The sequence below is a fragment of the Urocitellus parryii genome, chromosome 8, assembly GCF_045843805.1.
Source record: "Urocitellus parryii isolate mUroPar1 chromosome 8, mUroPar1.hap1, whole genome shotgun sequence".
Taxonomy (NCBI): domain Eukaryota; kingdom Metazoa; phylum Chordata; class Mammalia; order Rodentia; family Sciuridae; genus Urocitellus; species Urocitellus parryii.
In genome coordinates, this window is record NC_135538.1 from 122,538,931 (window position 1) to 122,553,538 (window position 14,608).

General features: G+C 43.0%; 1 protein-coding gene and 1 pseudogene across 3 annotated transcripts; one reads left to right on the forward strand and one right to left on the reverse strand.

The window, feature by feature from the left end:
- Nucleotides 1-6,823: 6,823 nt before the first annotated feature.
- Nucleotides 6,824-10,249, reverse strand: LOC144256596 (HLA class I histocompatibility antigen, A alpha chain-like). 3 transcript variants are annotated; one of them, XR_013344164.1, is made up of 7 exons: nt 10,151-10,249; nt 9,591-9,857; nt 9,100-9,375; nt 8,224-8,499; nt 7,980-8,096; nt 7,537-7,570; nt 6,827-7,377 (listed from the first exon to the last, which is right to left on the reverse strand). XR_013344164.1 is itself a non-coding variant. In XM_077801890.1 (5 exons), the coding sequence occupies exons 1-5, from the start codon at nt 10,221-10,223 to the stop codon at nt 8,008-8,010; spliced, it is 981 nt and encodes a 326-aa protein (XP_077658016.1). In that variant the 5' UTR covers nt 10,224-10,249; the 3' UTR covers nt 7,978-8,007. The 3 variants fall into 3 exon arrangements, 1 of the variants encoding a protein (XP_077658016.1); XR_013344165.1 differs by lacking the exon at nt 8,224-8,499 and having other exon boundaries at nt 6,824-7,377; XM_077801890.1 differs by lacking the exons at nt 6,827-7,377; nt 7,537-7,570 and having other exon boundaries at nt 7,978-8,096.
- A 36-nt stretch (nt 10,250-10,285) lies between these two features.
- The window catches only part of LOC144256463 (out at first protein homolog pseudogene), an 88,004-nt pseudogene continuing 83,681 nt past the window's right edge, over nt 10,286-14,608 (forward strand).

Consider the following 14,608-nt stretch of genomic DNA (forward strand, 5'->3'; position numbering starts at 1 on the left):
TGAAACCAGACACCAGGGCTCAATGGGCACCCTGACCCCCAGGCTCCAGGAGCAACAGCCTGGCCTGTGGAAAGTGCAGTGGGGTCTCTCCAGGCCTGTGCACTCTGATGGAGTGGTGGCCTGTGTAGGGAGGGGCAGCCCTGATTTTCTACTGTAATGAAAATTTCCTTAGTTAATTCTCTTAATTTTTCACTATATTTTTTATTAGTGTTTGCTCTAGGATTTACTAAGAAACGTCTTCAGATGTATATTAACTTAATTTCATCAAGATATGGAAATTCTTGATAGTTGTATTTCCTTTTCACTTTTGTGCTATTATCTTTAAATGTGTATCTAAATATGTTACAAACCCAACATATATTGTAAGTATTGCTTTGTGTAATTTACAAAAAATTTTGTTTCTTTGTTTTCAAGCTCACTGATTTTTATTCTCCAGTGCAAGTTCTATCATTAATCCCACATCACATATCAGATACTTTCATCTTTGGAAATTTGATTGTGATGTTTTATGTATCCCCTCTAATTTAGTTGTCTAGTTTTGTGATACTAGGGATCAAACTCAGGGCCTTGGATATTCAAGGCAAGCACTGTAATCCTTGATATTCTTATTTTATTTTGAAACACTGTCTTGCTATGTTTTCTAGGCCACACTTGAACTTGCAATCCTCCTGCCTCAGTCTCCTGAGTAGCTGGAATTACATTGTGTTACCATGAATGACTTCTTTTTTTGTCTATATTGTATGTGTCTTATGCAACCTTGTGAGCATGAGGAATTCATTTACAATAACTGTCTTAATGTTAAGTTGTCTGAATTGTTTTTTTCTGCTGTGTGTATGTTGCATTTTTTCATTTTCATTGCATACTTGGTAATTTTTTGTTTTATGTTACACCTTATTCACTGATAGCATCACAGACCCTTCTGCATACTCTCTCTCTAATGTCCAGCAAAGTATTAGGCTTTCTAGTTTCTTTTTTTTTTTTTGGTGGTGGTGGTGGTGGTTGTGGGGGAGGACATCTGTTTATTAAGAAAATCACCCTAAATTAATCTTACAGAGAACACAGAAGCTAGGTAGACAGAGAATAGGCCTTTGGAGGACATTTATTCCTGCTCACCCATACCTAAAGAGCTTCATGGATTTTTCCCTTAACCTTCGTACAGAGATACTGTGCAGGGAAAAATTATTTCTTTCTTGTGAGTTCTGATACAGTTACCCAATGTCTTTCCTCACAAATTTCAACACAAAGTTTAAACTCAAATGTGCTTATTAGGAGTTTTATAAAGTGCTCTTTGCTGACATTGCTTCTATACATCATGTCAAAATTCTTCGTTTCCCCTCTAGTAAAATGGAGAAAACTTTCTAAGGAGAACAGTAAAACATATGAATACTTTGAGTCAGATTTCCAGTCACTTGACCCTTTCTGTTTACAGTGGGCACAGAAACGTTTTCTGGCCCTGTGTGTCCCTAGATACCATTGTCCCCTCTGGTGCTTTTGCTATCTCTCCCTGTCCTTGGAAGGTGTTCTTACCTGTGTGTCCTGATGGACTGAGGACTTGAGAGGTGCCCTCTAGACCCCCAGTACTGTTATTCTCAGCATCCTTCCCTATGTGCCCCAATCTTGCCTATTCTGCAGTTGTGGCCTGTCAAGATACATGTGTCTGTCCCTTCATGTCTTCTAGGCTCCTTGTCCCTGCGCTGTGTCCTGGGAACTTCATCCAGGAAGGAAGATGGACAACTGAAGGCTTCACTTCTTTCATTCCTTTTCTCTCAGAGATTGCAGTCTCTGTCATACTTGTCCAATGTCTGACTGTTTTTCTACATTTTCACATGTTTTTATGAATTTCTAGTGTTTCTTACTCCATTATGGCTCAGAGCAGGAGTCAATGAACAGGATTTTTAAAATAACTGAATTTACTTTCTAATAACTAAATTTGGTGACTTTGAAAAACATCTAGGTCATGGTTAGTTTCCTCCATCTGCAGACATTTTGAATCTTGTCTTATTTTTCTTTGTATATAACACTGGTTCCGATATGTAATTTCCTGTTTCTTAATTCAAATATAGACATCTTATGAGCCTCTTTCTACTATTGCTTGTTTCTACTGATTTTTGATATTGCCATTTTCATCATGTACTTACACAGGAGTACAGGGTGGTGATTACAAATTCCCCAAATACTTGTGTTTCTTCTCCTCTTTTTCTTTTTTCCCCCCTGACTTAAGGTAAATTTCCTAAGAATAATTTTGGGTGGGAAAAAAAATGCTGGGTGCAGTGGTACATGATTGTAATCCCAGTGGCTCAGGAGGCTGAAGCAGGAGGATCATGAGTTCAAAGCCAGTCTCAGCAACAGTGAGGCACTAAGGAACTCAGTGAGACCCTGTTTCTAAATAAATACAAAATAGGTTGGGGATATGGCTCAGTGATCAAGTGCCCTTAGTTCAATCTGCAGTACCCACCTCTCCCAAAAAACAAAAAGATTTTCACTTCTTGCTCAGAGGGTACGAATTTTTTGTTTCCCAGATTTAACAGAAAGCCAGAATGTCTCCCATTATACTCCTATTCAGCGTATGTCTGAGAGTAATCATCCATGTGCTTGTTGTAATTGAATGATGAGTGTTTCTAAAGCCCCTCTGCTAGAGGCTTGGTGTCTACAGGGAGATGGTGAAATCTTTGAGGGTTGTGGCCTAGTGGAAGGTCCTCAGGGCATTGGGGGCTGTGTCCTTGAAGGACATTATTGAACACCCTCCCCTTCTTCTCCTCCTTTGCCTCCTGGTGAGGAGGTGAATGGTTTTGGTCTGCCCAGTGCTCCCAACATGATATGCTGCCTCACTACAGGTGTGAAGTGGCAAGACTTCATGGAATCATCCTTTAAAACTGTGAGCCATAACAAACCTTTCTCTCTACTTTAAAAACAATATGTTCTAATTAGTTACACATGACAGCAGAAAGTATTTCAACTCACTGTACACAAATGGAGCACAACTTCTCATTTCTCGGGCTGTATGAGATGCAGAGTCACACCATTTGTGCAATCATACATGTACATAGGATAATAATGTCCATCTCATTCTACAATATTTCCTACCCCCACACCTTCTCCACTCCTGACCCTCCCCTCTGCCCAATTGAAAGCTCCTTCATTATTCCCTACACCCCCTGACTCATCGTTATGGATCACCATCCACACATCAGAGAAAACATTTGGCCTTTGGTTTTTTGGGATTGGCATATTTTGCTTAGCATGATACACTCCAGCTCCACCCATTTATCTGCAAATGCCATAATTTCATTCTTCTTTAAGGCTGAGTAATGTTCCATTGTGTATATATACCACAGCTTCTTTTCCCATTCATCTGTTGAAGGACATCAAGGTTGGTTCCATAGTTTGGCTATTGTGAATTGAGCTGCTATAAACATTGATGTGGCTGTGTCATGGTAGCATGATGATTTTAAGTCCTTAGAGTATAAACCAAGGAGTGGGATAGCTGAGTCAAATGGTGGTTCCATATGTTAGGAATCTCCATACTACTTTCCATAGTGGTTGCACCAATTTGCAGTCCCACCAGCAATGTATCAGTGTGCGTTTTCCCCCACATCCTCACCAACATTTACTGTTGCTTGTGTTCTTGATAATTGCCATTCTGACTGGAGTGAGGTAAAAATCTTAAAGTAGTTTTGATTTGTATTTCTCTAACTGCTAAATGTTGAACATCTTTTTCATATATTTGTTGATCAATTGTATATCTTTTTCTGTGAAGCGTCTATTCAGTTTTTTAGTTCATTTATTGATTGGATTATTTTTGGTGGGTTTTTTTTGAGTTCTTTATATATACCAGAGATTAGTGCCCTATCTGATGTGCATGTGGTAAAGATTTCTCCCATTCTGTAGGCTAACTCTTCGCATAATTGATTGTTTCCTTTGCTGAGAAGAAGTTTTTTAGTTTGAACACATCTCATTTATTCATTCTTGATTTTATTTCTTGTGCTTTAGAAGTCGTGTTAAGGAAGTCAGGTCCTAAGCTGACATGATAAATATTTGGGCCTACTTTTTCTTCTATTAGGTGCAGGGTCTCTGTTCTAGTGCCTAAATCTTTAATCCACTCTGAGTTTTGTGCAAAATTTTATTTTGTAACATATGCATTTCCAGATTTTTCCAGTTTTCCCAGCACCATTGGTTGATGAGGTTATTTTTTATCTACTGTATGTTTTTTGTGCCTTTGTCTAGTATGAAATAACTGTATTTATGTGGGTTTGTCTCTGTGTCTTCTATTCTGTACCATTGATCTCCATGTCTACTCTGGTGCCAATACCATGCTGTTTTTGTTACTATTGCTCTGTAGTATAGTTTAAGGCCTGTTATTGTGATGCCTCCTGTTTCACTCTTCTTGCTAAGATTGCTTTGGCTATTTCGGTTCTCTTATTTTCCAAATGAATTGCATGATTATTTTTTCTATTTCTATGAAGAATGACATTGGAATTTTAATAGGAATTGTATTATATCTGTATCATACTTTGGGTAGTATGGCCATTTTGGCAATATTAATTATTCCTATCCAAGAATATGGGAGGTCTTTTCATCTTCTAAGTTCTTCTTCAATTTCTTTCTTTAGCATTCTGTAGTTTTCATTGTAGAGGTCTTTCACCTCTTTCATTAAGTTGATTCCCAAGTATTTTATTTTTTTTTGAGGCTACTGTAAATGGGATAGGTTTTCTAGTTTCTCTTTCAGAGTATTCATCACTGATGTATAGAAATGCATTTGATTTATAGGTATTGATTGTATATCCTTCTACTTTGATGAATTCATTCATTAATTGTAGAGCATTTCAGGTGGAAGTTTTTGGATCTTTTAAATGTGTACTCATGTCATGAGCAAATGGTGATAGTTTGAGTTCTTCTTTTCCAATTTGTATTCCTTTAATTTCTTTTGTGTAATTGCTCTGGCTAGTTTCTAGGAGTATTAAAACTTTCCTCTTTATCAGTTAATTATCTCAGGTATTTGGTTCCTCTGAGAGGAATCTATCACAGTAATATATCTTGAGATTAAGAAAAATCAAAGATAAGCTTTCTCCAGTTTGGGCAAATGCCTTGGGACAAGTGTAATTTTTCTCCAAGAATTTCTGCCGACTTTTATACTATGAGCTAAAGAATTGCCCTCTTACTTCTCTATCTTTGGATGTGTCTTCCATTTTATGGCTTCTTAGTTGATTTTAGGGGAAAGGGCAACCTTAAAATCACATTACTATAAATGGAATCATCATGAACTACTGATTCCTTCCTGCTTTTAGTCTGACACCAGGGCAGATGCTGGAACACTCCCTGCTACCTTGAGAGTCCTCCCATCTCAATTGTATTCTCAGCTCAGCACTTAGTATGACGCTTTGAAAAATGCACCATGTCAGTCTTTGCTCAAAACTGCTTCACTGGATGCACAATTCCTTTTGTTAACATTCAGATCTTCAGTGACTGGTGGTGCCTCTGAGCTCCTCTCTGACTCTGCTCAGGACATCACAGATCCTTGCTCTCCCCAGAAGAAACACAGGATCCTGCCCTGGTGCATTTGCACTGCAGCTTCCTCCAGCCTAGAAAGATCTTCCTCCAAACATCCTGACAAATTCTTTCATGTCCTTCAAATCTATCCCCAAAGGTCACCTTGCTAATAAGTCCCATGCTGAGCACCCTCAGAAAACAGTCATCTTACCTGTCCCCACACACCCACTCTGAGACCTGTCCTGGAACACTTATCACCTAACATGAACACTGTCCTCATTTACTGTGCTTAGAGTGTGTCTTCTTCCTCTTTCCTATAGAACACAGGCTCCACAAGGGGGGCACTTTTGGTTTGTTTTCAGTTCCTTAATGTATGCTTGGTGCAAACTGTGTGTCATCTCTTCAGTACTCAACAAGTAAGAGCTGAATGAATGGTCAGTGTAGCCCCTCCCTCTTCTAGGAACTCTGTCTTTATTAATGGAGCCTCAGAACAAATGCTGCTGGGCATCTGCGGAGCAAGGGCTTCTCAGTCTGAGGTCAAAGCCATCTGGGCTTTTCTCACAAGTGCTGCTCTCCCTTCCCCCACACCAGCCCTCCTGCACTCCACACAAGTATGTTTTGATCTTCAAGAAAGATGATCCTAGACTAATGGGTCATGTTTTGCAGCTAAAAAGAAATATCTATTAGACTCTGTTTTATTGATCAAGAAATCTGTTACGGAGCAAGTTCTAGGATTAGTATTGTTAGAGAAATTTATCTAGGATGAGAAATCATGAGCTCCTTCCTCTCTGCTAGTCTCATAATCTGGATCCTTTAAAAATATTGGAGGGATGATGGGAAATAGAATCCAAGAAACTGCTCTGGGATTTTTGGGACAATGACAGAAAAAAAAGAGTTCTGCTGCTATCAATGATGAGAGACACCCAGAGGAGAAAGAGCCCAGACATCATACTTAGTAATAAGAACAAGAGTAATTCTCTATAGAAGCTGAGAAACAAAAAAAGATGGTAGCAGAAGGTCAGCTTCAGGTCTCATCCTATACTGAACCCACAACATGGTGCCCTCCCTGCCCATGATCCTAGAGACAGGATGAGCCCTTGTGATGCATGAGTCCCTGTCATCACAGGTCCTGGTGGGATGGGGTTCAACTGGAGGGACAAGACTAAGGAGCAGGAAGATGATCCAACTGAGGAGTGACCATATCAGAGACCAGGATGCACTGAGCAGAGATTGGGTGTCACCTTGTCCACCCTCAGCTGCTTTCAGTCTTCTCCTGTCCCTACCTGCAGCAGTCTCAGCACAGCAAACATGGATTGTAGGAGATTTCAGGCTTTATTTTCTCTTTGAAATTTAGGAATCTTCATTTAATTAACCCATCAAATGTTACAGTTAAAGCAACATCCTGGGGTTTCATAAATTGGCTTCCAGACCACTCAGGTATCATCGAATCAAGCATTTATTGAAGCTCACCAGTGGTTGCTGAGGGCCATTGCCAAGTAGGAATGACGCATCGAATTTTCCTTGCCAGTGTACCCCATATTGCTTAGAGGACATTTGATGGGACATTGCATGTATGCTTTAGTAAGGTGACCTTGCTCAAAGACCAGGGCGGATCCGGGTTTAGGGCTGATCAGGTTTGAGGAAGTTTCCCTGCTCCTTGAGTTTAAGGCGTTCCTGGCTTAAGACAAGTTTAGGGCGTTCCCAGTTTAAGACAATAGGGGTTTTAGGGAAGTTGGAGGTTGAAGATTATTGCTGCTGGGATTAGGGTGTTCCTGCTGCTTGTTCCCATTGAGTTCTCCTGAGATTCAAATGGGATTTGGAAAAAAGCCTCGGGGAGTAGGTGAAGGGGGCGGAGGCAGACTGGATCAGAGCCCTGGGCACTGTCATTACCTGAGCAGGAAAAACAAAAAACAAAAAACAAAAAAACTGAACCTGGTCAGAGCCCACAGGAGATGTGGGTAATGGAGAAATTATGGATGGATCAGCTCCCCCATGGCTCCCCACTAGACTATTCCTAGGGTCTTAGGGATCCATATTCTTCATACTTACAGGCAGCTGGAGTATAGGGCCCTTTTTTTTACACCTGAGGGAAGAAAGCATCCTGTGAGAGAACAGTATGGAGATAGGTCTTACAGGTGCCCCCTAGTGCTGGACACTGGGACAGTCTCCAGAACTGTGACTGCAGACTCAGGGAAGCATCAGGAGACAGGAAGAAAGTAGGTATGTAGGGATGGAGCCAATTGCTCTCCTGGAGGTCTGTCCTCAGCAGGAAGATTCCCCTCTGGCGTCTAAATTCTGGGAATCAGGTCCCATCACCATAAAAATCAAGAGGATACATTGTCCTTTAGATTCTATGCACAAAAAGTAAATAGGGTCCAGGTTGGGTAAGGACACATGTAGATTTTACTTCCCATTAACAGGGCAGGGCACACTTCTACCAGGTACTTGAAACCATCAGTGGGTCAAAAATTCAGACCCTGCACTTTCCCTACCTGTGTTTTTCTTCTTCCAAATGACAAATTAGATCACAGCTCCAATGACAACAGCTCCAAGGAGAACTACTGCAGCAACAATTCCCACCATGGGGCTGGTGGCCTGAGGGGGTGACTCTGGGAGAGAAAGGGTAGTCAGGTGAGGGGCCCTGATCAGCAGCTTTCAGTCTCTACCCTGCTGAGGGTTTCCAGAAAGCCTCCTGCTTTCCTGACAACAGGCTCTGGGCCCTCACCCCCTCCTCACCCCATCTCAGGGTGAGGGGCTCAGGCAGCCCCTCATGATGCACATGGCATGTGTATCTCTGCTCCTCTCCAGCAGGCACCACCACAGCTGCCCATTTCTGAAAGTTTCCATCCCCTGCAGGCCTGGTCTCTATAAGTTCCATGTCCTCGGTCTGGTCCTCCCCATCTAGTTGCCAGTTCAGGGTGATCTCCTTAGGGTAGAAGTCCAGGGCCCAGCACCTCAAGGTGACATCCCCTTCAGGGCTAGGGTGGTGAGTCACATGCATCTTTGGGGGGTCTGACCGAAAGAACACAGAAATTCAGACATTTTTGGCATTTCCTTATGGACCACTCAAGCAGTGCTCAGATGACCATCCTGAGAGTGGACAACATTACTGGGGTGGGGAGGAGCACAAAACCTAGACACAAGCAGGAACTGATTTTTTTTTGGCATAATCTATTCCTTGGAAAGTTCTAGAATCAGATTGAGATATCCCAATGGAGGAGGCTTCAGGTCCCTAAGAGGGACTTCAGATTCTGATTTGGGTAGAGGCTGAGACATGTGGAAAAGCTGGAGTCAGACCTCCGAGGACACTAGGCTGGAGTGGACCTGACAGTCTGTCCCTGATGCCAAGGCTGCTGACAGGGACCTGTGGTGGGGTATTCCTTGTCTTTCCCACCAGCCAGGGAGAGAGAGAGAGAGAGACGGGGTCCCTCACTTGTCCTGAGAGACAGTGGCCTCAGTTCCTCTCTAGGGCAGCACCTGGGGGTCCAGGCCCACTCACTCCCCCCTGGACAAGGAGCAGGAGGTGTCTAGTGTGGGCGCCATTCTCCTCCCTCCTTGTGGGAAGCTGGAGGAGGGACCTACAGGGGATCAGGCAGGTGAAGCCCCTCACACCTGTGCGCTGCAGCGTCTCTTTCCCGTTCTCCAGGTATCTGGCCAGCCACTCCACACAGGTGCCCTCCAGGTAGGCCCTGATGTGCTCCGTGTCACCCGCTGCCTCCCACTTCCTCTTGGTGATCTGAGCCGCCGTGTCCGCCGCGGTCCAGGAGCGCAGGTCGTCGTTCAGGGCGATGTAGTCCTTGCCGTCGTAGGCGAGCTGACGGTACCCGTGGAGGAGGCGCCCGTCGGTCCCCACGTAGCAGCCGTATGCGTCCTGGAAGGTGTGAGAGCCTGTCCCCGCCCCGCGTCAGCCGCGGCCCCGCCCGCCCGCCCCGGGTTCTCCCTAAACTGAAAACGAAACCGTCGCAGTCCCCGGGCGCTGTCTGGGTCGGGGTCCCCGCGGGTCACAGCCTTGGGGTGAACCTCGGCCCGGGATCCCTGACGACTCGGGGCCGTCCGTGAGGGACGTGAGGGGTCGTGACCTCCGCCAGGCCCGGGTCACTCACCGCCCGCGCTCTGGTTGTAGTAGCGCAGCGCCGTGTTGAGGTTCACTCGGTTAATCTGCGCGGTGCCCTTGAGGTTCCGTGTCTCCCGCTCCCAGTACTCGGGCCCCTCCTGCTCTATCCAGGGCGCCCGCGGCTCCATCCTGGGATTCTCGGCGTCGCTGTCGAAGCGCACGAACTGCGTGTCGTCCACGTAGCCCACGGAGATGAAGCGGGGCTCCCCGCCGGGGCGGGACACGGAGGTGTAGAAATACCTCATGGAGTGGGAGCCTGGGGAAGGGAGCCGCTGAGACCCCGGGATCCTCTTCCAGGCACCCGACCCAGGTCCCAGGTTGACGAGGACAGGAGGAGAGGAGCGGGTCTAGAGGCGCTAAGGGGGTGGTGGGACGCGGGAGGGCAGGACTTAGGGTCGCGAGTGGAGGGTCAGGATGAACCACGCCAGAGTGGGGAGAATCTGGGCTGAGGGCGACAGGGATGGCGCTCTCCCGAGTCCTGCAAGCTGACAGGATGGTGCCCTAGTTCTTCCCTAGCAGAGGCCATTTCTCTCCCCACCCCGCACTCACCCGCCCAGGTCTGGGTCAGGGCCAGGGCCCCGAACAGCATAAGGAGCAGCGTTCGGGGGGCCGTCACCCCCATCCTGCAGCTTTGCGGAGATCTGGGACTTTGCGGGCGGGTGGGACTTTAAAACCCGAACCGCGATGAAGCTGATTGGCTTCTCTTGGAGCAAGACACGCAATCGGAGTGAGACCTGCGGCCGCGTCAGGAGTATCCAGGCAGAAGGACCTGACACGGGTTGGGAGAAGAAGAAGTGAAACTCCAGAGAGAAGAAAATCCCCAGTGCTGGGTGTCCACACCATGGCCCCCTCTAGACCCTGAGAGCCACGCCCAGGGCTGGGACTTTGCCCTGAACACTCCTCTGTACTAAACATTCTTTGTCACACTGTCCCCTGTTTCCAGCTTCAGGGTGTAAAATCAGTAGTTCTCAAACGTTTTGGTTTCAGGATCTTCACATGCTCTTAGAAAGCAGTGTGCACTCCAGAGTGATCGGTTAATGGGGATTATGTCTGTCAATATTTACCATATTAGAAATTAATTCCACGTTAAAGATATGTTATTCCTTCTGAGTATTTATAACTAATTGCATGTAACAAACAGCAATTTGAAAGAGAAATAACTGTTTTCCAAAATCAAAAGATTTAGTCTTAACACTTAATGTTTTTTCTTTTTACAAGTTGAAAGTCCTTTCTATTTGTCATAGAGAATGCTAGATATCATGTGTTCTGCATTTATCCTGTGACTTTGAAACAACAACAACGAAAAATGCATCCTCCATATTACCAAAAGCACTCTACAGATTCAATGCAATTCCGATCAACATCCCAATGGCATTCCTCACAGAAATAGAAAAAGCAATTATGAAATTCATCTGGAAAAAAAATAGAAACCCAGAATAGCTAAAGCAATTCTAAGCAGGAAGAATGAAATAGGTGGTATCACTATATCAGATCTTAAACTATACTACAGAGCAATAGTAACAAAAACAGCATGGTACTGGCACCAAAACAGGCTTGTAGACCAATGGTACAGAATAGAGGACACAGAGACCAACCCACAAAACTACAACTACTTTATATTAGACAAAGTGCTAAAAGCATGCAATGGAGGAAGGATAGCATCTTCAACAAATGGTGCTGGGAAAACTGGAAATCCATATGCAACAAAATGAAATTGAATCCCTATCTCTCACCATTCACAAAAGTTAACTCAAAATGGATCAAGGATCTAAGAATCAAACCAAAGACTCTGGGTCTAATAGAAGAAAAAGTAGGCCCTAATCTCTATCATGTGGGGTTAGGCCCGAAGTTTCTTAATAAGATGCCTATAGCACAAGAATTAAAACCAAGAATCAACAAATGGGACGAATTCAAACTAAAATGTTTTTTTCTCAGCAAGAGAAATAATATGTGAAGTGAATAGGGATCCTACATCCTGGGAACAAATTTTTACCCCTCATACATCAGATAGAGCTCTAATCTCTAGAATATAGAAAGAACTCAAAAAGTTAAACAACAAAAAAATAAATAATCCAATCAACAAATGGGCCAAGGACCTGAACAGACACTTTTCAGAAGAGGATATACAATCAGGATATACAACAAATACATGAAAAAATACTCACCATCGCTAGCAATCAGAGAAATGCAAATTAAAACTACTCTAAGATACCATCTCAATCCAGTAAGAATGGCAGCCATTATGAAGTCAAACAACAACAAGTGCTGGAGAGGATGTGGGGAAAAAGGTACACTTTTAAATTGCTGGTGGGACTGAAAATTTGTGCATCCAATTTGGAAAGCAGTTTGGAGATTCCTTGGAAAACTGGGAATGGAACCACCATTTGACCCAGTTATTTCTCTTCTAGGACTATACTCAAAAGACCTAAAAATGGCATACTACAGGAACACAGCTTCATCAATGTTCATAGCAGCACAATTCACAATAGCTAGACTATGGAGCCAAACTAGATACCCTTCAATGGATGAATGGATAAAAAAAAAATGTGGCTTTTATACATGATGGAATATTACTCAGCACTAAAAAATAACAAGATCATGGCATTTGCAGGAAAATGGATGGCATTAGAGCAGATTATGCTAAGTGAAGTTAGCCAATCCCCCCCTCCACAAAAAACAAACAAATGCCGAATGTCTTCTCTGATATAAGGGGGGTGGGGTGACTCAAAATGGGGTAGGGAGGAAGAGCATGAGAAGAAAATTACCTCTAGATAGGGAAGAGATGTGGGAGGGAAAGGGAGGGAGAAGGGGAATTGCATGGAAGAGGGAAGGAGACCCCCTTCATTATACAGAATACAGGTATGATGATGCGAGGGGAAAAAAGAGAAGTGAATCACATTAGATTGGGTAGAGAGAAGTGATGGGAGGGGAGGGGAGGGGAAGGGGGGAATGGAAGGACAGCAGAATAAAACAGACATTATTATTGCTGTGGGTATATGCGTGACTGCATGACCAATGTGATTCTGCAACCTGTACACTCAGAAAAATGAGAAATTATATCCCATCTAATTCAAATGTATGATATGTCAAGATCATTGTACTGTCATGTGTAGCTAATTAAAACAAAAAAGAAAAAGAAAAATGCAGCCTCAGAGAAGTATCAGGAAGCATGTTTTTAACAAAGTTTTTAGTAACAGTGGCTATTGTCTTTGATACACTAACTTCATACAAGTGTTAGCTTCTTAAAATTTTTTTGCCATATGGACCCTGAAACATTACCATGGAATAGTTCATATTCTGTTGTATTAAAGACTGTGGGTGTGTCTTGCAGATTGAATGGATCTTGTGCTAATGCGTGATATTTTTTACAGACATGCACTGTTTTTCCAATATATATATATATATATATATATATATATATATATATATATATACATACATAGATATGCCTTCTAGTGTTAACATATTTAAATGTAAATAATCAAGAGGTCCAATGTTGATATTTCCACAGATTCACCAGAAAATATTGTAGGTACTTGGGTGTCTGTCAGGTTGATAATGGTGAATGCAGGTTCTCCTAGGTTCTGATATTCTCTTGAGAGCATACATTTTATCATTGAAAACATTGCTGACTGTGATTATCTTGAAGGGAGAGACTCAGTTCATATTTTAGAATTTTGGCCAAATATTGAAGTCTAAGGAATGGGTTCTCTGTCATTCATTCTTTGAAGCAGGAATGGTATTAAAAAGAAAATGGGGCTGTTACAATTTACCACATGGCTTTTGTTGACAAATCACCCTACTTTCAAATGTAGCAGATGTGCTTTATGTGTACTTATAATTCTATTAAATAAGTGTATTTATAATGTGGATTCTGGAATGGCAATTTAATAAAGTTTATATTTTTAACACTTCGATCAGGACATGTTTAAGTGAACTTGCATGTTTTGCCTTCTGCTGTTACAATGTGCTCAGGAATACAGTAACTACTATTGCAGTTTGTTACCAGAGCTTCCACTTTGGCAAGTTTTACTTTGGTGTAAGTAATATTTTAGTGATATTATAAAAGTATTTTTGATCATATGGATCCTGTGCAATCGTTTGAACACCTCCAAGGGTTCCACAGATCACACGCTGAGAACTGCTGCTCAGAGTAACCTGTGGAGAGATCCCAAATGGTCCCAATTTCTTTGCTTGTTTGTATGCCTCTACTCTCAGTAATTGCAAAAACCTGTAAAAAGACATGGTATTTGTGAATAATTAATGAAATTATGCACAATTAGGTGCAGAAGAAAAACCAAAAATAAGTTCATAGAAATTAAAAACTGGTCACAGAAATGAATAATTCTATAGATGATTTGGACAATTAAAATAGTCCCAGAAAAGAATTAGCATGGTACGCTGTTTGAGGAGGCTCCTGGGAGCCTGTGTGCCTTTCACCTGCAACAGCCACACCTTTGGATGTCTGCCACATCTGCATTGCTGACCAGCACTACAAAAATAAGACTCCTTGCTCCCATAGGAAGCTAATTCTTTTTTCTTTGGTTCCTGGGATTGAACCTGGTGTGTGTGTTGGGGGCTAACCACTGAGAAACATCCCTAACCCTTTAGAGGTGGGTCTGGCTAAGTTGTCCAGGCTCCCTGGATTTGCTGCAGTCCTCCCTTGGGTATTACAGGCTTGAGCACCATGCCCAGCCTGGCCTAAGCTAATTCTTCAGATCAAAATAAGACTAGCATGTTGAATGAGAGGGTCAGGAGTGGGGGTAGAGATAATCCTGGTCTCATGGACCTTACTCTGCTGCCCTATGCAAATAGGACAAGCAGGGGTGAAAAGTGAATCCAGTTTCAGCTAGAGGATTATTCCTGGGTACTCAGCTGTGAGGCCAACTCCAACCTATTTTCCATAATCCTAATTTCTTGTGGCCAATGGTTTTGATATTAATGTTCCAATTTGGGAAATTTCCAATCCCAACACTTCAGCTACAAAGGGAATTCAGGTTTTTACAG